General features: G+C 40.3%; 1 protein-coding gene across 7 annotated transcripts in view; it reads right to left on the bottom strand.

The window, feature by feature from the left end:
- The window catches only part of PCDH9 (protocadherin 9), a 1,031,874-nt gene that overhangs the window by 1,005,302 nt on the left and 745 nt on the right, over positions 1 to 25,827 (bottom strand). For 6 of the 7 annotated variants that reach the window (XM_042458679.1, XM_042458682.1, XM_042458681.1 and 3 more), the window contains exon 2: positions 20,941 to 24,095. In XM_042458679.1, coding sequence (XP_042314613.1) covers positions 20,941 to 23,976 — 3,036 coding nt within the window. In that variant the 5' untranslated portion in view covers positions 23,977 to 24,095. Of the gene's footprint in view, positions 1 to 20,940; positions 24,096 to 24,633; positions 25,578 to 25,827 lie in introns of those variants that run through there. The other variant, XM_042458680.1, reaches the window with a different exon arrangement.

The following is a 25,827-nucleotide window of genomic DNA, read 5'->3' as shown; positions in this document are numbered from 1 at the left end:
ATTATTCTTGAGAAAAATGTTCTTTTATGCTAGAGCTCACATTAATACAGTTTGAACTCTTTGCACATTATGAAACCAGCCTTCTATCCCACCACAGTCCCACCAGTTTGATTCCATTTCTTATCATACCTTTCCCCATAATGGCACTTTGGGGATCCATGATCATTTGATTGTTTTTCTCACTGCCAAACACAGGAAGAGGTGGACAAGCAGTCACAGCAGCCAACTAACTTCTGAATCCAGCTGCTGAGTGAAGGTCTTGGTGGCAAGAGATTATTCCTTTTCTCCCTTCCTTAAGTGTTGGAGGAAGTGGGGAGCAAGCAACCCCTGCTTCCAAAACCTTTCCAAAGCCACATTCACAGAGCAGCCAGTTTTGGGGCAGCCACAGTTGCTGGGGATGGAGAGAGACAAGCAAAATCACATCCACTCACACCACATGACTGCCTGAGAAACAGGACTACAGTGGAAGGGACTTCTCTCCCTCTCTCTTTTGTACACTAAGATGAATTATTTTATTTTACAAATAGCAGTACTTCAGGAGGGAGGGCTTGGTAACTGATTGAATGGGCTTTTGTTGGGCCTGGTGAGGAGATCAAGATATGATGTAAAACTCCAGTTGTAACATGGAATTTTAGCTTCATGTGCATGACAAGCTTAGCTAGATTACCACACTACACTCTTATAGCACTGCTATTCCAGTTTAACTGCTCTGGCCACCTCCTATTGTATTCTAGGATTTGCAGTTTAAAGAGTGGCATTTAGAATTCTCAGCCAGAGAGCTCTTAGGCCTCACTGAACTATAAACCTCAGAATGCAACAGCAGGCAGCCAGAGCAGGAAAAGTGGAATAGCAGCACTATGAGAGTGTAGTGTGGTAAATTGTACTGGTTTCCCATGTGTCTGTTCCCATGAAGAGGTAATTCTGACATTAAGGTCCACCACTCTGATAACCATCTTATTCCAAGGTAGTAGTGAAGCTAGGAAAGACTCACAAAGTAAAATGCTATACCATATATCCAAATATCTGTCCATATATCTGTCAAAGGTGTGGCACTTAGCAACTGCAATGTTCTGACATTTTGAAGCCTTTAGCTTAACATATTAAGCCAAAACTTGTTGTTATTGTTGTTATTAATTGAATTATAAATCTGTTCAAATATTCATCCTAATCTGTTTTATAAAATGCCAGTGAAGTATAATGATCTGTGGTTTCAAAGGTCCTGCTTTGACATCACCTGAGGGTTTGTCTGTAAGTTTCCTACCAATCAATCCCCAACCATCAATCTCAGCAAGAATATCAACTGTGTTATGGATTTCCCATGAGTAGATTATGCTCTTTGCTAGGCTGGCATAGGAAGTGGTTTCTGATGATGACATACTTGTGGGTTTTCCATGAACACAATGAATTGGCTAGACTTTAGCAAATACATAAGAAAAAACATTCTGGATTAAGACCAAGCATTTATCTAACCCAGCATCTTGCCAAATGCCACCAGGAAGCTCACACTGTGAACTACAGTAATAGCTAGAATCCCCCAAAGTCCCCAGACTGTAAATTTATATGTTTACTTAGATTAACTGGGAATTCTCTGAAATGTATTTGCATATAACACTACTCCTAAATACAGTGATCCCTTGTTATATTCTGGGGTTTGGTTCCAAGATCCCCCATGTATAACAAAATCCGTGAATGCTCAAGTCCCATTAAATATAATGACATAGCTAAATGGTGTCTCTTATGAAAAATGGAAAATCACGGTTTGCTATTTGAAATTTATACTTTTTTTGAACATTTTCAAAATGTGTATGCTTGAATCTGTGTATAAAAAATCCATCTTTAAGAAAGGCTGACTGTAATCAGATAGTACTCAAAACATGCATTATATCAATGACATTTAAAATAATCACATGAGATTAGCCAATATTATAACTATCTCTACTTTACACATGGTAAATTCAGAGCAAGAGAAAGTTATTTACTTTAAAAAGACAAATTAAGTTTTAGGAATGGAAGTGAAAAATCAAGGAATTTAGTTTAGAAATCACGCAGCTGCAAGGTTACCATCACAAATATTTACACCTTCCTGCTGGTTGATAGACATTAAAAAAAATCCAGCCTAAAAATTCCTGGTTTTACCAGTTAAATTTAGAGCGATGTTGATCTAATCTAGTATCAAATGACCCTCACATTTAATTGGCTTCTCTATGCTGTTATGCGCCAAGAGAGGGGTTTTTCCCCCATGCAGTGATGAAACCTCTGGCACAGCTCAGCTCACGTGCTGCTTATAAGCATTCAAGTGATGAGAAGATGAAACAGATTGCAGCGACTTCTGTTATCTTTACATTATTATGATCAAATCCATATCTGATACAAGGAACACACATGTGCAAAGATAACAGTTCTTAAAATACAGAAACCCTCTCAGATTCTGAGAATCAAGCTCTAATGAGACAATGAGGAGACCAACAGGACTATGTGGAAGAAGTGATACATTTTGCAAACTGGAGATCAATTTGAACCACACAGATCTATAACAGAGTGAGCAAGACAAGAGCTAGATTTGGCTTGGATTGCTACAATGAGACTAGGCTCTGTATTGCAGGAAACACTAGTGTTACCAGAGTGAAAGGTGAAGAGGGTTTCTGTACCTTTCATGATTGTGTCTAGAGGGAATTTCAGCAACTGCTACTTGTTTTACTTGGATGTATGACAAACAAACCTGCTGAAATTCTCTTTTCTACACCGGAGTCCTTTCCAATTTTCAGTCTGATAATCCTAGATCCTGGGTTGCTAAAGACTGGCATTCCCAGATCAAATCATGCCTTTACCATATCCTGAACTAGGACCAGCATTTGAAAACTCTTAATGCACCATCTTGACAGAAAATGACCTTCTGCCCTTCTAGAACCACATGAATTAAATAACTTCACCTGCAGCGATATCAAGGTGCCACTTTACTACCACTCACTTGTGGTAGCAACCTGCTGTTTGGAGGGGGTCTCACTGCTGTTAAGGCAGACTAGTCTAGACATGAAGTAACCTGCCTCGGCCCTCATCTTTCTTTCTCTTTCTATAGTTCATAGATGGACCACAGCAATGGTCTTAGAGCTTCTGAGGCCAAAGGTAAAGCAGATAGTGCAAGCCTGCATTCATTTTGACATCCATGGATGCACATATTCGTTCACAAACACACACTACTTACCTCCTCAAGTAAGACCGGAGACCTCCTCCAGTACAACTGTGCCAGGAAACTGAGAGCATTTGATAAAGCCCCTTTCACATACCCTACTACCCTGAGATGATTGGCTGGTATGTATATTTGATAGCACTTTCTACTAGTGGCAACAGAGTTTGAAACTTCCTCCCAAGGGAAAACAGGCTGTCTCTATCTCTGCTGAATGTCTAGTGGGCAAGCAAGCCAGAGTTGGTTTTGAGGGTGTTTTTAAATGCAGTCATGCCTCAGTTAACAAAGTCTCTGGTGAAGAAGCTCCTTTTTACTAACTCTTTCTATGCTTGCCCAGCTTTTCCTCTTTATTCTCTGTTTAGCTAGCATTATTGCTATTATTATTGTTATTGTTATTTTGTAAATTTGGAAGGATGAATAGGGAAAGCTGGAGAATCTTTCAGAAACGGAAAACAATGCACTAAGCAAAGCTTGAGCTGGTAAAGAATGACATTCTCTACTTTAGCCTATCCTACTGTAGTTTTGTATGCCTGTCTACAACATGCAGTATAGACAGTCCTTATCTCAAAAATACTGTAATGTGCATGTGTAAACAGAAAAATGGATGAAAATGGGAAGACCAGATACACGTGCCAGAATTGCTACATTCAGCTTGTTAAAGTCTGGCCACTGTAATGGAAACTGAAAGGAAACTGCAGGCTGATGAAACATAGAAAGATCCCTCAATATATTTTGGAAGAATCCTCCATCCAGTCTTTAAAAGATTCAAAAGGTTTACTTATCCAAGGCTTATGTGATCTAGTTTTTTCAACTGTGTATATTATTCATTTCAAATAAAACTTTGCTGGACCATGATTTATTTATTTATTTATTTTGGTGGTGTAGGGACCTATCCATATTACTTCCATGTTATTTTCTGCCTCCTAGGAACACATCTATTACATTAAATGAGGTATTAAATGAGCATGTTTTAAAAATGATTTTTTTTAAAAAAAGGTCTAATGTGGTTTAAAATATTTTAGGAGTTTATCTCTCAGGTGAGCAGCTTTTGTAATAATTTTGCAGTGTGATATACTAAATTCTCCCCTGAAAGGAAATAGGACAATTTTACAATTGGATCCCAGTTGCTCATTCTAACCAGAAATGGTTGTAAGTAATGGGATCTCTGGGAGTTTATCACACCGGCCTTGCTCCCATGATAGACATGGATGTAACTTTAAGAAAGCAGATCTTATCACATTTCCCCATTGCCAGGAAATATGCAGACTGTTTGCAACCTGGGCTTCACTGGGCTCCTCCTGCATCTTTTCAAGAATGGGATTTTCCCATTCTTGAACAGATGTAGCAGAAGCCAGGGTTGCAAATGGGCTTCATACTCCCTGACAATGGGGAAATGCAATAAGATTCACTTTCTTAAAGTTACATCCCACATCTATCTCAGGAGCAAAGCCTGTGCAATAAACTCCTTAGTTTTGTTGGAATGTTTTGTTTGTTTGATTGTGTTTTTTTAAAGCTGATTTTATGCGTTCTGCACCCTTAGGAGCCCAGGAGTCTAAGAAGCAAAATACAAACACTCTGAATAAATAAATATACATAATACATTCACACACATCCACAATAATGCACGCAGTCTCACACATAACAACCATTTCACAAAGTCTCTGTCATTCTCTCCATAACCAGCTGTAATTATACTTCAAAATCCTTCCTGTACTGTCAATGGGAAGCATTTTCTAAGCATAATTGCATGGTGAGTGACTAAGACAGCTCACAAGCATACAGACAGGAGAAGGTTAACTCTCTCCCGAACAGTACACTTAGGCTTGGTAAAGGCTTATATGTATCAACAGAAGATTTCCTTCTATCTCCAGTCTTAACTGTAGTGGAGAGTAGGACATTTTGGGGATGAAGTACATGGACACAGTAAATGTTTCCTTCCTTAACTATGATTTTACTCCTGAATGGTAATTTCTGGCTGGAGGAAAAACCCGCTCATTGATGTCTATGTCTCACTGATGATGCAAACGCAATGGTAAGGAACAGGAGATTGTGGGCTGGAAAAAGAAGCACCCATGATGCATTTGTAAAGCCTGCTGCCTCAGGTCCAGTTCTCCTTCATGACAGAAGAAACACCATATAATAACTCTTATCTATATCCATCTCCCCCTAAAACTCATTGATTTCAATGTGTGTTTTGTCTGTGTAAACAACACGTGTTTGTTCCCTTTCTTTTGTTAGCATCCCTAATTAAATCAAATTTGACATTGCTTAAAATGCAAGTAGAGCTGATGGTCACATGCCTTTGAAAACCTTTTCTCTCTCAATAATTTCTATAGAAACATTTCCTTCAATTGCTTCTCACTGTCTGAGACGTAGAGAAGTCACTTGGTTTGCTTTCATACAGATTCACTGCAGTCCTCTGCTTTTCTTTTCTTTTTTAACTGCTCAGCTGTGCTATACAAGATCCTGCACAAGCCATTTCAGCCTGCGTCTGCTCTGTGATAATATTTACTAGGGAGGAAAATCCCAGATTTCTGATACACAGCACACAGACTTCTTACTGAGAATAAATACACTCGGGGAAATGAAGTGGGAGGTTATACAGAAAAAAAGGTTGGGGGGGGGAGATGGAAAGCAGCAGTCTCTATTTAAAGAAGTGTATTTAAACATCAACCAAATGACATCATTTTCATACCATTCACAATAGAAGCTTAAAGACCCAAATATTGCACAAGCCATTAGTTTCTCAGTGCCCTGCAAGGGATTAAAGTATGTCTTAATCAACTGCTAAAGCAGAGAGGAAGGCCAAATCCTAGATATTAGCAAAGCTTGGTAACAGTGGCATTTGTAGCGGCTTTGCTTTTACTGCAATCCAGTCAATGAAAAATGGACTCTTACTCTCCCCAGCAAGACAATGTGCAGATTTATCTTTCTGTGTTCACACCTTTGCAGAAACACTGAAACCTAATGCTGCACGTATTTGTTACTGGAAGTCACACACCACTGTCTATTCCCATGTAGTAATTTTGTTTGAGTCTCACAGTGACTGGGAACATCTGGAACAGTCAGCATAGAAGGAATCAGTGAAGGAAATCATTACGGAAGGCCTTTATGCGGCTTTTCTGAAGCCTCTCTTTTCTGAAGCCTATTGCTATATTTAGTTTCAATGCCATCGTTTCAATGCCTAGGGCATTCTACCTATTCTACACCTTTTCCCTTCTGGGAACTGATATCAGAAAAAATTAAGAATGATTGCACGTCTTTAAGCCTTAAAGATTAAGAGTAGTAATTGCCTAGGGAGACAAAACCTGCTCAGAATGGTGCATACAAACAAACCCAGGTTTGTTGGCTGCTGCTGGTCATCACTATATATGATTTGTTTTCTCTTTCCTCACCAGCAGTAACTAGTACATTTTATTATGTTAGGCTGTAAATTAAGGGACCAACTAGGGACTACAGTAGTGCCACTCAGTCCAGGCCCAGTGTCCTTGCTAAGCCTCTGAAAAAGCTGATATCGCATTTATGGTCATTGCACAGAATGGAATTTGTTCCACTTCTTGCTGTCTTCAAAGCACCATTTCCATTTTGTTGGAGCAAGGAGAAGAGCAGGAACACATCCATCTATTCTCCTGCAGCTGGATTTGCTGCAAGAGATATCATGAGCACAGAGATGGCTAGGACCCCTAGAAGTCTTTGCAGATAACTGTGGCAGCTATAGGAAAATATCTGGATGCATCGTTATTCATACCCTCCACTTTCCAGCAACACTGAAATGGAAGCAGGAGAAGGAGATGCACTGCTTTCAAGGTGTATTTTGGGTGGATTGCATTGGGACATGTAGCTACAGAGATGTCCATCTCCTGATACAAGGTATCACTCCATGTCTATTTGTAAAATCAACTGGAGGGAAAATCTCACATCATTAAAAATCTCTCAATATATAACATAAAGATCTATGTGTACCAATACAGGTTTTATGGTACAAATGAGTGGAATAGTGGTGTTCCAATGTCTTTGGGGGGAACTGATCCTAGATTACCAAACTTTTTTTTTAACTGAGAAATACCCTGATAAACTAATAAGAAATGGCAGGGCAGGGTTCTGCAGAACATAGCTGAAACAGCTCTGCTACAGTATAACAAAAATAGTCTGTATAAGTCCGAAGTTCCAAGTTTGGAGGTTCCTGCTTTGGCAAAACCTCTGCAAGGGGCAAATAGAAGTTCCTATAACATCTGTGTTTAACAATGCATTGAATCACTGAACACATTTGCTTGAAGAAAATTGAAAAATCCAAATTTCTCTGTGGAGCCCTGTGCACTTACAATTTTATCCAAAGGGGTTCTTTTTATATGTTATTAAGAATGATATTGTAGGATTTCAAGTCATTTCTAACTTATGGGTACCCTGAGGCAAACCTATCATGGGGTTTTCTTGGCAAGAAGTGTTCAGAGTGTGTTTGTCTTTGCCTTCCTTTGAGGCTGAGAGAATGTGACTTGCCCATAGCTTTAAGACCAAAGTTGAGTGGGATTTGAACCATGGTCTCCAGAGTGATAGTTCATCACTTAAACTGCTACACCATGCTGGCTTCATTATTAATCCCTAATATTTAATAATTGATTGTAACTAATTAATAATTGATATTATAATTTATTAATCTAATCATTATTAGTATGTATGGAGCTTAGGTATGCACAACCCCTTCATACATTCATAGAAGCATCTAAAAGGAGCTACAGTATTGTCATTTGTCTGTCTTTAAACTAACTTTGTTATCTGAAGAAAAGGTAGGGAGCTAAAATAAAACTAAAATGCACCATATAATGTTTTCCTCATTCTTCATTTCTGCTGACTGACAGCCCACATTTTTTGTGGCATATAAATGGTGAAGGGGGTGGAAGGGGGGATGATGGTGAAGGAGCGTTCTTTTCAAACTGAAATGTTTGACAGACTTAACAGCTTTTTGAAATAAAACCTGATGAAATCTCAAATAGAAAAAAGCCTATCTCAACAGTACATGAGAGATTACATTTCAACAGGCCAGGTTTACTATCCTTAGACAGATGCAGATTGGGTTTATTTATTTATTTCCCTGGAACTTGGTATGTGTATGTATGCACACACACACAAAACAGGTACTACTGTTTTGTTTTGTTTTATTCTGTTGATGTCTAGTCAGCCTCCTATTGCTCTGAATGTGGAAGGCATGAGTACGAAGCACATTTGTGGACTGCAATTGCCAGAACCCAAAAGTAATTTCAAAGTCTGTTACTGGAAAGTCCACATTGTGATGTGTTCCTGGCTTGTCTTTCTCCAGCAATAGCATTTGAAATTGAAACAAAATAAGAAAAGGGTCTGGAAAATCTGCTCTTCTTTTCAAAAACAAGGGTCACTCCACCAATGTATATGGTCATTGTTTGAAACTGAAGAATCAACTGAGGTGCCTTGCACATTTGAACAAACTGTTACAGCATGAATAACAGAGGAAGAATTTTTTGGATCACCTCTTCTCCCCCAAACGAAGTGGCGTCATCTGTCTGGGCAGTCATGGAGATCTGCACCTCAGCTTCTCTGTCTCCATTAAACATTTTGTCTGATGCAAGCATTCCACACAAAGGTCTGTCAGTGTACATGAATACCCAATTTCAAAACTCATGGAACAGCTATCACATGTTATATTGACCTGAATGGAACTTATTACTACTACTGGAGTATCAGTGTGATACACCTTCTTCCCTCCCCTACCATAGTTCTTGGTGTTGTCTGAAAACCAGCTCCAGATCATTTCCAGCACCTTAGAAGCAAGTTCTGCCACACAATGGGAAAAGGAAATCGATCTTGTCCATTATGTTTGAAACATTGGCAACATCTGCTGCTCAAACTTGCAAATATTATATGAATGAAGTCTTTTTCATCTGAATCATCCACCTCCCATCAACTGTCAGATTAATAAAGTAAAAGTGATGAGAAATAACTGAAGTACAGGCATGCAAGTGTGGACCTCAATTAGTGAACTACGCACCCCTTCTCACAAATGACACCATCTCACACAAAGTCATCCCTGTGTCTAGAAACAAACCATGGGGTGGATGAGTGTAGTTTTTCATCTGACATTTTGTACTTGGAAAGTTATTACCCTACGTTGTCAAGACATAGTAATTTTTTGCAGGATACAAAACTAAGGCACCCCAAATCAAACCAAACCTATCAGCTCTCAGGATCAAAAATGGTGCAGGCAGAACAAAGTTAACTGAGGGAAGTTATCAGTTTGGGGAAGGAGGCAATTTCAAATAATTCACAGAGAAGATTTATTCAGTTCTGAGAAGTAGGGAGAAAAGATAATGAAGGAATATATTTAGTGAGAAAAGCAGGAATGACCCATGTGGGGACAGAAAAGAAGGAGAAGAGATGAAACTCTATATGAGACATTTGCATGAGGGTAAACACCCGCAGATCTCCAGGGATTTAGTTCCAAGTAAAGATGTGCAGGACTATACTTGGAAGTTCCACTGTTTTCAGTTAATAGAAGCTGTACTTAACTTACCTAATGAAATCATTGGGATTTAAGAGTACTTCATCTTAAGATGGATTGCTTAAATTTCCTTCTTTGTTGCACATGAAGAAAATCTGAACAGTTGATTTTAACAATTCACTGTTGGACTATAGGGAGAAGAGAGAATGTAGGGCAGAGGAGTAGCAGAGGAGTAACTTAAGCTGGTCAGCTGTTTAGTTCAAGTGAGGTTCTGACCCCAAAAGCTTTATTATTGTTGTCTGTATAGCATCCTAACAAAAAATTATTCAGTTGTCCTGCAAATACTGCAGGCACATTCCAAAAGAAATAATCCAATCAGCACTACTTTACAGTTAACTTTTGAATCTAAGGCCAAGCTACAGTGGTATTGCAAAACCAAACCAAAAATGTATGATACACAGCCAAGCATCATCAGTAGATCTGATTCCCCAACACTAAGCTCTTTTGTTTTTCTTCCTGCAGAAGCAAAGAAAGGGAGACCACTATAATTAAAGCTCATTGCTTGAAAATAAACCTATCTGCAATTATCACTTTCTTCCCAATTCCTTTATTTCTTCTCCTTACAATATTAAGGTATTTTCCAAAGCACTAGCATAGATTTTCACTGACACTTTCAACTGAAGTGTGACATGTAGTAAAAGTCAGATGTACACAAATTGCTTTCAAACCAATTTTTAGAAGGATGTGAGTACACAGAGAAAGAGAGTGAGAAAGAGACCACTGTCATTAAAGGGACAGGCCATGTTTGGACACCAGAGTAACTGAAATAACCATCACAGAGCATTTCCAGACAAAGGTCTCTTCATGCTTACAGGCAGAAGGCACCCTGCAGTTCTTCTACCTTTTTCTCTTTAACAGATTTTCTACAATAAGGAAAAATATGGAAGAAGTAGTAGGGAAATGGGAAAGGGTTATTACAGGTGGAAGACAATAGTACCTGTGAATTTCAATGAATGATGCAGGGCAATGACATGCTGTATGTATCACAGCAGACATATTTCATGAAATGACATTGATTGCAAGTGATTGCAATTAAAAGCAAACAACCATCCACTAGTGTCTTTCTTAAATCTTTGAATCCATATACAACAATGTGCGAAAGCATTTGCGGAACAAAATTAATGAAAGCATGCATTACACACAATATTGCCAAGACAGATTGAAATGTTTGCTCCCATCCACACTGTGTAGCAGCCCGTAGTTCCTACGTCAATAGGGCAATGGATCAATTGCAGCATTTAGTTTTTAAGAGAATTAGGTCTTTTAAAGTTCAAATTTAAACTTGGAGTAGGTTCACCATTCCACTGACATGAGAACCAAAACTATCTCTGGCAATCTCCATTTCAACTGCTTCACACTTGAACATGCACTGTACTGTATCCACATTGACTCTATGCAAATCTTTGCTAACCATTCAGGAACTCTGAACATAAAAAGTAATCCCTCACATGTGTCTTCTTTGATGGTTTATAATAATTACATGCACAAGGTTTATTTTTTTATTCATTCCAGAGAGAGAGCCATGTTAGTATGGAACATATGCAAGGAGATCTTGCAACACATTTGATGATGCATGTACATCTGAGGAAGTAGACCAAGGGCCAGTACAGACTGGCACAATATACTGGCTTCATGGTGGCATGGGGCGTGGAGCTCCCATGCTGCCAGGAAGTTGCAAGGCTGACCACACATGTGTTGGCTTTACAGAGCTGCAATGTCATGGCATTTACATGGCACATGCTGCTGCCACATTGCAAAACCCTGGAAGGGCAGGAAAAGCCACCCCCAAAAAGGAATGGCGCCCACCCAGCTCCTTCAAGGGCAGCATCATTTCACCCCTTTGGGCCAGTTTGTTTTGGCCTCAAGTCTATGAAAACTCATGCTAAAACTTATTTTGCACAGTTGTTCCCAAAGGTGCTGCAAGATCCCTTTGCATATGTTTCTTCATTCCAGTGTGGCACGTCCTCTTTTTTTCTACAGAACAGTTCCTTTCTTTCCTTTCTTTTTATTTTTGCCTGGTCTGCTGAAGGTGGAATTCCTAAAATGGAGACTAGAGTCTTATTCACTAGCAAATGTGTGCATAGAATGGAGTATATCAACAAATATTAGAGCAAAATCGCAAAACAGAAAATGTCAATATGAGATTATGGAATTTCTTCCAGTTGATAGCAGTGAACTCCTAGCCTAGGTTATGCTATCCATACACATATCAGATTATATGTGGTAACTAGGAGGGTGGACCTAACTCAGAGTAACATGATAATCATTTTGGCCACTTTGTATTATGTTTCCATGGTTTATTGGAGAACTGCACAAATTTTGACTAACCAAGACAAACTGACCAAACTCAGACCTTTAACCACAGAAGGCAGCCCAAGAAAAAGTGTTTCCTTTTTCTGTGCAGAACAAGGGTCTTTCCTAGACAAGCCATAATACTAGCTATCTGCTAGGTCAAGTGCTGAACAAAATTGTTTATACCAAAATTAATCTCAGAGTAGGAGAACATATTAGGTTTCCTGTTTAGTCAGTTGATTATGACTAAGAACTATAAGAATCAATGATTTTTCAGCTTGTTAGGACTCACTTCTGACATTGGAGTTCATCCTATCAATCTTAGGACTTTATCACATGGGGAAATTGGGAGGAAATTGGGGGTTTAAACAGTGATTATCCCATGAAAACTGCACAATCACAATTAAGATTTTCACACGCTGTCATGATTAAAGCATCATTTTTGGGGGGGAATAACCAGATAACAACCAGCAACAAATCATTCACAGGGAAATCCCCTGAATGATTTGTTTCTGGTTATTCCCTGGATAATGACTCTTTAATCACAATGTGTGTGAAAATCTTAATCATAATCATGTGATTTTCATGGGATAATCATGGTTTAAACCCCCAATTTTCCCCCCATTTCCTCCCATGTGATAAAGTCCTTACAGATGTTCACTTGGAAATCCCATGTGTTTACTCACAAGTAAATGGAGTATAGCAATATAGTGGGGTTGACACACCTTGAAACCCAGAGGGCCACCATTTGAGGCAACCAAGTCTAACGTTATATCATTGCCTTTGAGGACCATGTTTGGTTATGGGGTTTTTGCTGCTCTGGTGGGTGTGTCTGACGGGGAAACATTTTAAGCATCCCTACAGCTGCTGGCATGGTTTTTCAGCTGAAAACTGGAAGGTCTCTTGATTTTTTTGAGAGGAACAATGGGATGGAGGGATCAGTGGGTGTTCTGGGGTCACACTGGATTCTTCATAAATAACACAGTCCCAACCACTGGACAAGAACCTTGGGTCACAACACTCTTTACTGGGAAATAATGTCACACTAAAACCCTGTGATATCCTCCTGAGTAAACATGCAAAGGAATGTGTTGTTTGTCAACACTAACTTTAGTTGGTTTAGAGTCAACCACTGTAATGTATAAAGAAGAACAATACATTCAATGCACCATAAGTACAATTGTGAAAGTTCCATTGTGAGTGTATGAATTGGGCAATTGTGCTTATTTGCTGCCTGATCCAGTTGCATGCAGCAGAGAAAACTAAACAAAACAACATTTGTGTCACATTTTGTATGTTACAAAAGTAGACTAATTGTGTTTTCATGCATGGAGAATCATCTTCCATCCAAAATTTTCAATCAGGAAATAGTAGCAAATTAAGTGGTCTTCTATGTTACCTTTCCCACTGAGGCTCATTTGATTCCACCACTGTGCTGGAGAAAAGAGCAGAGGGATTGTTGTATTCCTGAAGGATGAGGACACTTATGAATATAGTGTAGGAAGGTGTTTGCAAGATAAAAGATGCACGTCATACATAGATCCCTAAGCATTCTGGTATTTTTACAGTATCTCTATATCTCCCTATACTATAGAGCTTGCAGTCTATGCATGGGAAGCGATACACAAAAGAGAAGATGGAACCACCAAATCTATGGATTATAGAAGAGTCCAATGTCACTTACTCCCAGATGGGATAGTGAAATGTATATCTGCCTATTTATTATTAATTATTCAGCACTGTTTGTTTAAGTGGTGCTTTACAGTTCTATAAGTCAAAAGAGGGGCTGGCAAGCTCCATCAGGTGCTTGATTCTAAGAAGCTATTGTTTAAAACTGGCTGCATAGAAAGCAATAGTATAAGAGTAAAAAAATTGTAGCTATTTGTTTTTCACAAAAAAATGAGCATTGTCAAACACAGTGCTCTTTGCGGATATATTGAAACACACCATTCTCAATCCTTCTTTTTTCTCTTTCCTTTTAAGAGGACAGTCCTCTTTTTAAGAGGACATAGTGAACGTGTCAGCTTTCTGCCCTAAACCAAATTTCAGCATAATTTTAGGCGAAGTAGAACTGTGTACTTAAAAAGTTGTCAAATGTAAATGGGTCACTGTTTTCATATCTTAAACATCTGTTGTTTATACCCAAGAAAGCACACTGGGGGCAAGGAAATTAATTCCCCAATTGCTGTCAACTGAGTTAGGAAACAGCAATAAACAGCTTACTGTAAAGCCGCTAGCTACAATAAAACTGCTGTCAATAAAGTGTGGCTGATATGGTTTTGCTGTGCCAGAAAAATACATCCTTTGAAAATGAAAATCTGAAATAGTAACTAGACGATCCTTCCTTGTCCCTATACACAAAGGAACTATATCACACAAAATTCTGATAGCACTGAACTCTTACCATCTTTTTTTCCTCCTCCATGAGTGATAAGATTTAAGAAAGTTATACACTGCACATCCATGGGAAAACAAATCCTAATGATTCAGACAGACATAAAAACATCACACACATCAAAAAAGAAAAGGAAAACACACACACACAAACCAAACCCACGGCATTAAAGAAAAGGGAAGTGAGAAGCTTCTTGGGGCTTAAACCGAATTTTATGTTGTTGTTGTTTTTAAATGCCTTTTTCTAGCTTAGCATTTCCACTGCTGCTATTCAAAACAGTATTATCGCTTAAGGTTATTTTCGAATTTTCATTACAACCTCATGTTTTCACATGTTTTTTTGCTTTCCATCCCACCAAAAAACAAAAACAAAATCTTCTTTTCAACTGAAGTTTTCCACGCTTGGTCTCAACTCAAAGATGAATTTCTTTAGACAGTTGAACAAAACCTGCTGACATTTTTTTAAAACAAAAAGTTATATAAGAATGGGGCAATGCACTGCATTTTTCAGTCTTTCCTAGTTCTTAAAGCTTTTACTGTATGTTAGTTTTGTGTGTCCTTGAGCAAGTGCATGTGTAAATAAAGCCAGACACATCTTATAAGTTCTTCATTAAGCAAGTCTTTTCTGAGTACTGATTTTCACCGATAGGCAAAACCCTAATACAACCAAGGGATTTAAATGGACAGAATGTAGATATCTCCCACAAGTGTTGTTTCTGCCTACAAATCTACTTTTAAGAGAATATTTAGTAGAGAATTTGGTGACGATGTTTTCATCTGTGCTTATAATAAACATAAGGAGTAAATCATTATATAGCAATCCATCTGGGATAGGATGGTGCAGATGAGTTCTTCATTTGTTTTACAGTGAGCCATTGATATCCACTGGGGTTTGGTCCAAGGGCCACAACCACTGTGTGGGCACACATGCACACACATAGGGATAATTTTTAAAGCCATGGATGGTTGAATCTATGGATGCAGAATCCATGGATACAGAAGGCTGGTTGTATTTAATTCTTTAGAATTTGCTTATTAGTTTTAGTTAGCTATGCCGTTGTTCAGTTATCTACACAATTATTTAAAGATGACATTTCCACCTCATTCTGCCAGTGAACAAGGCTGTGACATAGAAGTGCTACAAGGGTCCTGCTTTTGAATGTCACAGCCTTGCTTACTAGCAGGAAGATGTTGGGGACATCATCCACCCATGTCCCAATTGCCAGAAGAATGGATCTCCTTCCTCTGAGTGGCCAATGTTTGGTAAAGTAGCCTGAGGGAGCCAGTTAAAATTGTAGTAATAGTGCCACTATCATGACTACATAGGAGTTGTGAATATAGATAAATTTTACAGGTATGTAACTCCTGATTACACATCTATTGCATGTGATATGGATTTCCAGCCACAATTCCTAGTAATGTGGGAGCATACAAATTAAAATCTAGAGGGCATTCAATGTTACCACCTAAACCTTTGGACAATGGATCTTTGGTAGCAAGTTTCACTTTCTTCTCTTCAAACTATCTCCCTCCGCTCTGACACATACTGTGTGACATGTTTGGCATACAGAAATGGCTTAACCCTCCATCATACTCAATAGATACCTCTTTTGGCACCAGTCATTATCCAGTGATTGAGAAAGCACCATGTATCACTCAATGGCCACTTTTAGATGTAACACAAAACTGTCACATGCCTCATGAAAGAGTCTCACGTTTGGACCACCACACAGACACACACACCATTCTTCTGGTGCAGATTCAGCTGAAAGCACAGTTTGTTGTTCTGTCCAAACCAGGGCAATCTATTTGTAACTATAGTTTGTTCACACAAATCAGCTTCCAATTGGGATCCATGATACCAGCTTTTCAAAAAAAAAAAAAAAAAGTTAAAAAATACTTTAAATTAATCTCAAGCCTGTTCAGATGTAACAGCAACTTACACACTATTCGAAAAGGAAGCAAATGTTTTTGATGTCCTTGTGGCTGAGCTGGAGAAGAAAGTGGAGATTAGCCCTAATTTATGGTTTAGCGTTTTTCCAACCCAGGACATGAACTTTGAGTGCAGTATGTTTAATGGCACAACTACATCTTAGGAAATTACATCTACACTTCAGTACCTATTCTGCATCGATCTTCTCATTTTTGACAACAAAATTGTTGCAATTTCCCTACAGATCTGTTTGATGGAATGCTGCTATCTCCCAAGAAACATATACAAATATTTTCAGTATTGGTATCTAAAGTACCTTGTATTTTAGTCACCAAGATCACAACTCATAACCCTTTTAAGCATAAATACTGGCATATAACTATGACAACATAGTTTTCCTACAGATCTACTATAGAAGTTAGGACAATAGTCTGGTAAGAATGACCCAACATCATTGGGCTAAAGCAAATAGGCAGCTTGGACTAGCCCCTGGCCACTCCAAATGCGATAGGCCAGGGGAACCGCAGCAACTGCACAGCCTGCTCTGAAACTAAGCCGCTGGCATGGTCGCAAACAGGCCACCAGCAAGGAGCAGATTTTTTACGCTCCTTTTGCCAACAGCCTTGGGCCTTAGGTGGCTCAGAGTGGTTTCTGTCTGCATCAGGGATGTGCATAATCTGCAGGTCATGCCCTGAAGCAGCCAGAAACTGTACCTTTTGGCTTGTCTGTTTTGAGCTGTTGTTTGAGAAGCTGCATTGGTGTGTGGTTCAATATTCCTTTATTCTAAGCAGTTGTTTGCTGCCCTAATGAATATTAGAAGCCAATACACAACCCATGTACCTAGGATTCTCACTCTGAGTGCATAAATAAATGAGTTGTTGTTTTTAATGACAAAAATCCAGTGGATCAACAAAGCCCAAACAAACTGAACATAAAGTGATATACGTCTTGCTGAAAGGAATGTGGGACATTAAATTTAAAACTCAATGTATTCAAGAACAATGAAATCTTAAGTCTTAACAGTGCAAATTACTTCAAAATGTTGGGGCATTTAGAGCAACCAAATTGCATTGTTTCCTAATTTTGTGCTATACTCAGGCTGAATATTTTATAAAAGTCCGTGTTATTTTAACAAAGGGTTTGTTGATTTTTGCACTTTCCTAAGAGGCCATTCTTCCACACCTCCACAACCAGCTGATTTATAACAAAACTAGTGTATTATTATCTTGTAGGGAAGTTCTATAAGGGGAGAAAGACAGAGTCATACGTAGTAGTAAAATTTTCCTGAACAATTCTGAATGAAATAAATGAAAGTCACATAAGAGTTACCTAGCTCATATTCTATCCATTTTAACAAGAATTGCTCAGAGGAACTTTCCACGGGTCTATGCCACATATTTGGCCAGACAATGACCAAAACACCAACCATCCAGGTCAACCTTCCTCAGCCTGATACTCTATAGCTATGTTATACTGCAGATCATATCATCCCCAGCCAATACAGTACACACTTTAGATGGTGATTATGGCAGTTGTATTTCCACACATCTGGCAGGTACAAGATTGGTGAACACTTTTAGTTAATAAACAGTAAGATAAAATCCCTCCTCCGAACCATCTTTTTCTACTAAAAAAATTAGGTACAATTCACTGGAAATTCTGCTGCAGAAGCCCAACTGTCTGGTTTTAAGTAAATGTCCAGTAAATTCTTCTTCTCAGTATGACTCTATAGTAACAAAAAGCACACACAAAGGGGTACCACCCAAAACCATTTAAAAAAAATTCACAAAACTATTTTACTCCTTTCTGTGCCAAAACACATTTCTATGCAAGTGAATCCCACTGTCATACATAGAATATATTTCAAAGTGTCATGTGTTCAACTGTTGTGCCTTAACAGTGAAAGAAAATCATAATGACAATGTACTAGTTTCTCCACACATCTTGCCACCAATGGCTATAATGTGGTGTCAGGCAGTGACATAATCTTTACAAAACAGAGGACCAAGACATCTGTTTTTTGTTTTGTTTATTTTTTAAATATCAAGCCATATCATGTCAACCAAATGCCATTTAATTAACTGTTGGTAGCTGGTGAGTAACTGAAAATAGTTGTCTCAGTGAGCCTCTCAAAAGTCGGTCCTAACCAAACTCTTTCCCTTGGTTACAAAGACAGCTGTCTTGTTGCTATTGAAGAAAAACATGCAGGATCTGGATGACTCTGATTAAACTTTTGTTTGGACGGGGAATGGGGATTGCATGGTTATTCAAATGTTGCTGGGACTCAACTCCCATTATATACCATCACTTGCTGTGGGGGATAGGGCTGGTTAGAGTGGAACTGAAGCCACACTGAGAGAGCCACATATTCCCTGCTTCTGATTTGGGCTATAAGGGATTTATGCCATCAACAACAGGATCTGAATCATTTTGGATCTCATCCATTCTTCTGTAGCTCCAACCCAGTCAGAATATGCTTCTTTGAAAACCAGATATCCACATTTACATTTCCAAAGTGCTTTAAACTTTAAAGAAAAAGGAGTAATAAAGATGATACAAAGGCCAATATGACTTTTTAAAAAAATGTTTCCCCACCCTGAACTGTCAAGTCTCTTGAGTGGTGCTTACATGCTCTGCCAGGTAAACCATTCTGTATTTGTGATTCTAATCCCCATTTGACTCCTCAAAGAAGTTAAGACCCATTCTTGTAACAGAGCCCAGGAAATGAGAACTAAAGTGGAACAGATTCATTTAATATCAAAACAATGTCACATATCTCTGTAACAAACACAGAAGGGGTAGGATGAATCTCAGTTTCTGATGGTTACACAGAGGCTTAATGCTTGGGAGTATTATTGTTTTCTTTTCAAGTTGTGTGGACAGAAATGGACAAATGACAAAAAACATCATTTGGAGCGCAGAGTAACTTCAAAATACTTCTGAAGGAGAGCTCTGTGTGAAAAGGTTTTCCTCAAATATATTTTTTAACAAATTTATTCCACATATGTTTTTTAAATGCAATGTCTTGTTAACAGAGATATGTCGAAAAGTCAAGATGCCCTTTTGAGAAACATAACATAAAGCTTGGGAAATGACTCAAGCTAGAGAATGGAGACTATTCATCTCTAGTGGCATAACCCTATGAGTTTTTGCTCTGTTTTCTGACTGTGGATGTTGTGATCGACCGCAAAAAATCCACCATAACTCTGGAGAATATAATGCCAACAACAATATGTGTGCTTGATATAGCTAGAGCCTTAGGCAATTGGTGCAATGAAAATTAAGTGCTACCAAGCTACAGCAAAACATGCTAGCTTAACTACTGGTCGCTTCATTGCGACTGTCATTAAATAAAAGGTTTCTTTGGCTTTAGTACCAGTTTGAACTGTCCCTCCCCCCATTTCTTATCTACTGCAGGATTGGCATCCAGCCAGCCTAAGCCACATAGTACCTTAGTGCCATCTACAGGCTTATTCTGACATTCTAATTTAGTGGCAAAAGACAAGCACCAGTGAAATGAATTAGACAGCACCACATTTAAATCTTTATTAGCAAAGAATTATTTGACCTTAAAAAAACAAAAATAAAAACAAAAAACCCAATACGCCCAAATCCCTAGTGCCATTATTGGGATGAAATATGAGATCTCCCAACCTCCTACACCTTCTTTGTATGGCATATTTCACAGCTTTAAAATGAGTTATGACAGATCACTTATACTGTACACTTACTAAATATGAAAACATATTTACAGTGGGGTGGCATTTTTCTGCATAATTTGTTTTATTATTTATGGTAAATGCATTCTATTTTAAAGTGTACTTTGGCCATTTTTGTAAAAAAACACACACAGAAAGCAGGAAAAAAACAACAACCCTTTTCTCTAATAGACACACAACTTTACAACGGAATCTTTGTAAGTCAAAACAGAGGAAGACTTTCTGATAGCTTAGTTATATCCTGCCCAACAAGCACAGTGCCACACAATCTTGGACCGTTTATGAGGACCAAAAAATTAACCCTCTGAACAACAGTAACTTAACAAATGTTCCAGATCAGTTTGAAACAAAATGGGGAGAGAAAAAAACAAAGCATGCTTAAGTCAGCCTCATGTGAACCTTCCACTCTTCTTAAGTTAACACATTTAATCCTTAAACAGTCAGTTTCTTTTCCCTTTGACATGAATTTGGCAGACTGTTATTGTTTCTTCTTCTTCTTTACTTAAACCTCTAAACTGGTATGTTTTGACCGATTTTGCACAAGTACGTGTAGGTGTGTGTATGTGCATGTGTGTGAGTGTGTGAGAGAGAGAAAGAGTAAATGTATCTGTGCATGAGTGTGTGCATGTAGCTCTTTCTAAAATAAAATAAAAAATAAAGTTGGTGACTTGCAACTTTGGACCACCATCTTCATTCTATAAATGCATAGTCTTGCCCCAGATATAGTAAAGGGGCAGGTTCCCTCCCCCCTCAGAGCACCCCACCTTTATCTATTCGTAGTATAACTAAGCTAAAATTACAGTGAAAGAAAAGACATCCTGGCACTTTAATACTGGTTGAGTGGGCACTTGTATGCAGTACTTATAGACCAGTAAAAGTGCTCGTTTACCTGTCTGGTGTGCAAGGGGCCCTTTGTCTTGAAGCCTCCTTGGGAACTGCACTCTGAGGCACTGAAGTGATCTGAACTAGTGGAAGAGCGTTTGGAAAGGGTATCACAACCCCCAACAAAGGTGTTGTCCAGGGGGAGTTCCTGAATAACGTGATGCTTTTTCACCGAGACAGGAGTGTCAGGCTTAAGATGGAAAGCAGACTGTGGAGAGGCAGATTTATAATGCTTAGCAAGATCAGGGCTGTTAGGCTTAAAGGTGGTGGGTGGTGCACTGCCCCAGTCAAATCTTCCTATACTTTGCTCCTCCAGCTCAGCTGGAAGGCTAATGGTCCCGTTGATAGGTTCGTGAACTGCATCCTCGGGTTTGGATTCCTCAATGGTAACAAAATTCAACAGGGAACTCTTGGGAGACTTCCTTTTCTTCCGCTTCTTCTTCTTGTTCTGTTTGTTCTCCTGATTGGGAGACATCCACTCAGCCCCTTGCTTGCTCCTCTGAGCTGCTTTGAACCTGGAGGCGTGGCGGCAGCGGACCAGAACGGTGACAAATATTACCACAATGACAACCATGGCACCTGCCACAATCGCTATCATGATAGTAAGGTAGTCCTCATTTTGATAGGGCTGGCTGCTGTCCCCAATGTTCCTGTCCAAGGGTGTTTCCATAGTCCTGCGGATCAGGTCATAAATGTAAGAGGCATTTCCAGCTGTATCATTGACATACAAGAAGACAAGGACAAGGGTGTGTAGGGATTTAGGATAACCCAGGTCACTAATATTGACCACTAATCGATGCAGCCCCACATCAGTAGGAGAAGGCTTTTCTTCCAGGGTAATGTTACCCGTCACTGGATCAATACGGAACAAACCTTTGTTGTTTCCACTCACTATTGTATATTTAAGCTCAGCATTCATTCCTGTGTCAATGTCAACAGCAAACACTTCAGCCACTACAGAGCCAGGGATAGCAGAGAGAGGTACCAGCTTAAAAGAAGTATTGGAAGGTGGGTAGATGACTACAGGACTGTTGTCATTAACATCCATAACATTTATGGTGACTTTGGCGGTAGACGAACGGGGTGGCTGTCCCCCATCAACAGCCTTGACATCAAAGGTGTAGGAACTCTGTTGCTCACGATCAAAAGAAACATTGGACTTTATAACTCCAGAGTAAGGATCAAGAACGAAGTTGTCATTATCATTCAGGATGGAAAGAGTCACAGCTTTATTCTCTCCTGCATCGGCATCAGTCACCGTGATCACACCTACAGTGCTATACTTTGGTAGGTTCTCTGACACAAAAAACTGAAAGTGGTTATGAGTGAATTTGGGGCTGTTATCATTCTCATCCAGTACCGTAACTATCACAGCAGCTTGACTCTGCAGGGGAGGGGTGCCGTTGTCTCGGGCTGTAACAGTAAAAATGAACCGCTCCTGTTCTTCGCGGTCAAAGACCCGAGAGGCTGTCAAAACCCCAGTCTTTCGATCCAAATCAAAAAAGGAGGCATTGGGGCCAAGCTGATAAACAATGTCTGCATTTTTCCCACTGTCCTCATCAGTGGCACTAATAGTGGTTAAGTACAGACCACGACGGTTGTTTTCAGAAACTGACAGCTCAATTACAGGCTGGCTGAAAATTGGAGGGTTGTCGTTCTCATCCTCCAGCTTAACCCTTACCAGGGCAGTCTGGTTCAAACTGGGCTTGCCAGAATCAGAGGCCACTATTTTAAAGCTGAATTCTTTGGTGCCCTCATAATCCAACAAGGAAGAGGTCTCTAACAAGTACTGGTTGTCATATACTGCCTTCAAGTGAAATGGCACCTCTCTCTCAATGAAACAGATCACTTTGCCATTTACATCAGTGTCCTTATCTGAGACTGTAATGAGAGCAATCTTGGTATTGACAGGGTCTTTCTCAGATAGATACACTGTGCCATTGATGGGACTTATTATGTACCTGAGGTCTATATTAGGGGGGTTATCATTCACATCAGTCACATTGATAGTAACAGTTGCCCGGGCAGGTGTAGAACTGCCATCACTGGCCAGCACCGTCACCTTGTGGATAGCAGTCTCTTCTCGGTCTAAGGCCCTCTGAACTGTTATCAGCCCAGTGGTGTTATTTAAAGCAAAGAATCTTTTTGTTCCAGGAGCAACTTGGGCACCAAAAATATATCTGATTTCTGCATTGCTCCCTATATCTGCATCTGTGGCATGAAGCTGAATGACAGAGGTACCTATAGGGGCATTCTCTGGTATGTGAACCTCCACTTGGTTCTCTTTAAAAACGGGTCTGTTGTCATTGACATCACTTACTGTGACCTGGAGAATGGCTGTACTGGATTTCTGTGGAGTACCTCCATCTTCAACTTTGATTTTCATGACATAGGTATCTTTCTGCTCCCGGTCCAAGTTCTGCTGCACGATCAGTTGTGGCCACTTCTCACCTTCGGGTGTTTCCACAATATCCAGTCCAAAAACACTCTGCCCATTCAGAAGTTCGTAGTGCTGAACCCCATTGAAGCCAGTGTCAGGATCCGTTGCCGACGGGATGGGAAAGCGGCTGTTGATCAGAGTGTTTTCGGGGATGGAAATGTTGATGACAGGAGATGGAAACATTGGGGCATTGTCATTGGTATCCTTCACAATTATTTTGATCTTGATCAGCCGGAAAAAGTCATTGGGAAGAATCACTACCTCCAGTTCAAAGAAGCACTCGTTTTCTTCAGCGTAAGCAGCTCCTGCACAGAGTCTCTCTCGGTCAATTCTGTTGGAGGTGGTGAAGATCTCCCCTGTGGTGCTGGAGACTTTCACCAAAGGGGCATCCCCTGCTTTGGAGACCAGTCTGTAGACAAGGCTAGCGCTGGTTCCTGTGGCAGCATTGATGTGAGAAATGTTCAGATCCTTTGGTATGTTCCCAATGGGGACATTTTCCGGCAGCTCCTCTCGGATGGTGTAGATAAGTTCTTGAGCTACAGCCGAATCCAGCCTCAAGCAGGCGATCAGAGCAGCCAACAGGTAAAAATCCCTCAGGTCCATGATAATGTGTTTATAGCTCCGTCTCAGGGTTGCAAGGGTTCCACAATGGATTGCTGCCTCCTCAGCAAGAAGACGACTGCAGGAGGCATCACATCACAGCTTGTACTTCCCGACAGTCCCTGTCAACACAATCACAACAAGAACAACAAAACAAGTGTTATTGTCTCCTTTTAACTGAGGATGCCAGATGTGACGGCCAAGTCTTGAGCCACGTTCCTGCGACAGCACGCGTGCACAAACACACTCATACATGAGAAATACCCACCACCTGCTTCCTTCTCTCTCTTTTCCCCTTTCTTTCTTTCTTTCTTTCTTTTCCCACTCCCTCTTTCTTCCCCTCCTCTCTCCCTCTCTGTGGATGTGGGTGAGCAATTTCTCTCCATGAATGCACCAAGCAGACCGCCACTAGCCTTTGCACACTGAGAGCAAAATTAACTAGTTGCAAGATTGAAGGGGGAGAGATGCAAGTTCACACACAGAAGGAGGCACACGCTGTTCCCAAAGCAGTCTGGCAGGCTGCTCATAAAACCCGTCCTCCTTCCACCCATCCATTTCACACTAAGGTTATTATTATTATTATTATTATTATTATTATTATTATTATTATTATTATGTTTAAATAATATGCATCCCCCACCTTCCCCTTCTTCCCCATACCTAGCTAGATTTGGTCCCTCTGGCTTGTTGGTTTTCTCTTCTGCTAGGGCCATGCCAGGAATGATCTGAACCCTTCTGCAGCAGCTCTCTGCCCACTTCCCACCCTTCCTTCTCCAGGAAGGAAGAAATCAAAAGGCAACGACAAGGAACTCTAGTTTCTTTCCCCAGAGCCAGCCAAAATGTCACCTTCTCCTGATGTTGACAGACAGAAAAAACGAGAGAATGAAGGAGGGAGGGAGAGAGAGTAGCTATGCCTCTCAGCTTGAAGGTGCCCAACTTCAAAATAAATAAAGAGGGAGAGAAAAGAGGGAGAGATCGATTTAGGGAGGAGGAAGCAGCAGCAGCAGCAGCGTCTGGAAGCAACTCCAAAGCGGTGAGCCAGATGTTTACCAAGAGAAGGCAGAAGGATGCTCCAAGGGGAGGGGAGGTGGCTGTTTGTCTGGATGCTTCTGGAGGGGAGTTTGGAGGGCGAGGGTGGGCTGCTCGGTCTCCTCTGCCACGGCGACACTGGCAGGCAGCTGCCCCCCATCCATCCTGGCTGGGAAGGAGGAGGAGGAGGAGAGAGAAGGAGGCAGAGGAAGGCGCCTTCTGCTCAGATGGGAGCCAAGGAAGGAGGTGGGGGGGGGGGGGCAGGAGACTTGATCTTCCCTCTGCATCCAAAGCCAGGCGGGGAGGTCCGTGATCCTTTCCCAGGGAGGGATAGTGGCCATGCCAAGGAGGCAGGAGGCTCAACCTTCAAGGCAGGGCAGAGAACCTCCCTCCCACAACATTGCCATATTGACAGCCCTCTCCCCAGACACACACACACACACACAGAGATACGACTTGACTTGGCTCTGGGGAAGAGACTGAGTGTGATTGCCCCGTGTGTGTAAGTCTGTGTGGGTACGTGTGTATTTATGTGTGTGTGTGTGTGTGTGTATGAAAGCCCCCCAATCCTGTGTAACTGGATTTGGCTCTGGGGAAGCCACTGAGTGCGACTTGCCCCATATATATATATATATATATATATATGTGTGTGTGTGTGTGTGTGTGTGTGTGTGTTTATGTATAAAAGTCCCCCATCCTGTATAACTGGCCCTGACCCTGGGGAAGAAACTGAGTGTGATTGGCGCATATATATATATATATATATGTAAGTCTCTGTGTGTACGTGTGTGTGTGTGTGTGTATTAAAAAGCCCATCCTGCACAA

This window comes from Sceloporus undulatus, chromosome 3 (assembly GCF_019175285.1).
Source record: "Sceloporus undulatus isolate JIND9_A2432 ecotype Alabama chromosome 3, SceUnd_v1.1, whole genome shotgun sequence".
Taxonomy (NCBI): Eukaryota; Metazoa; Chordata; class Lepidosauria; order Squamata; family Phrynosomatidae; genus Sceloporus; species Sceloporus undulatus.
The sequence above is the reverse complement of the archived record's forward strand: the minus strand, read 5'-3'. Positions and strand labels throughout refer to the sequence as shown.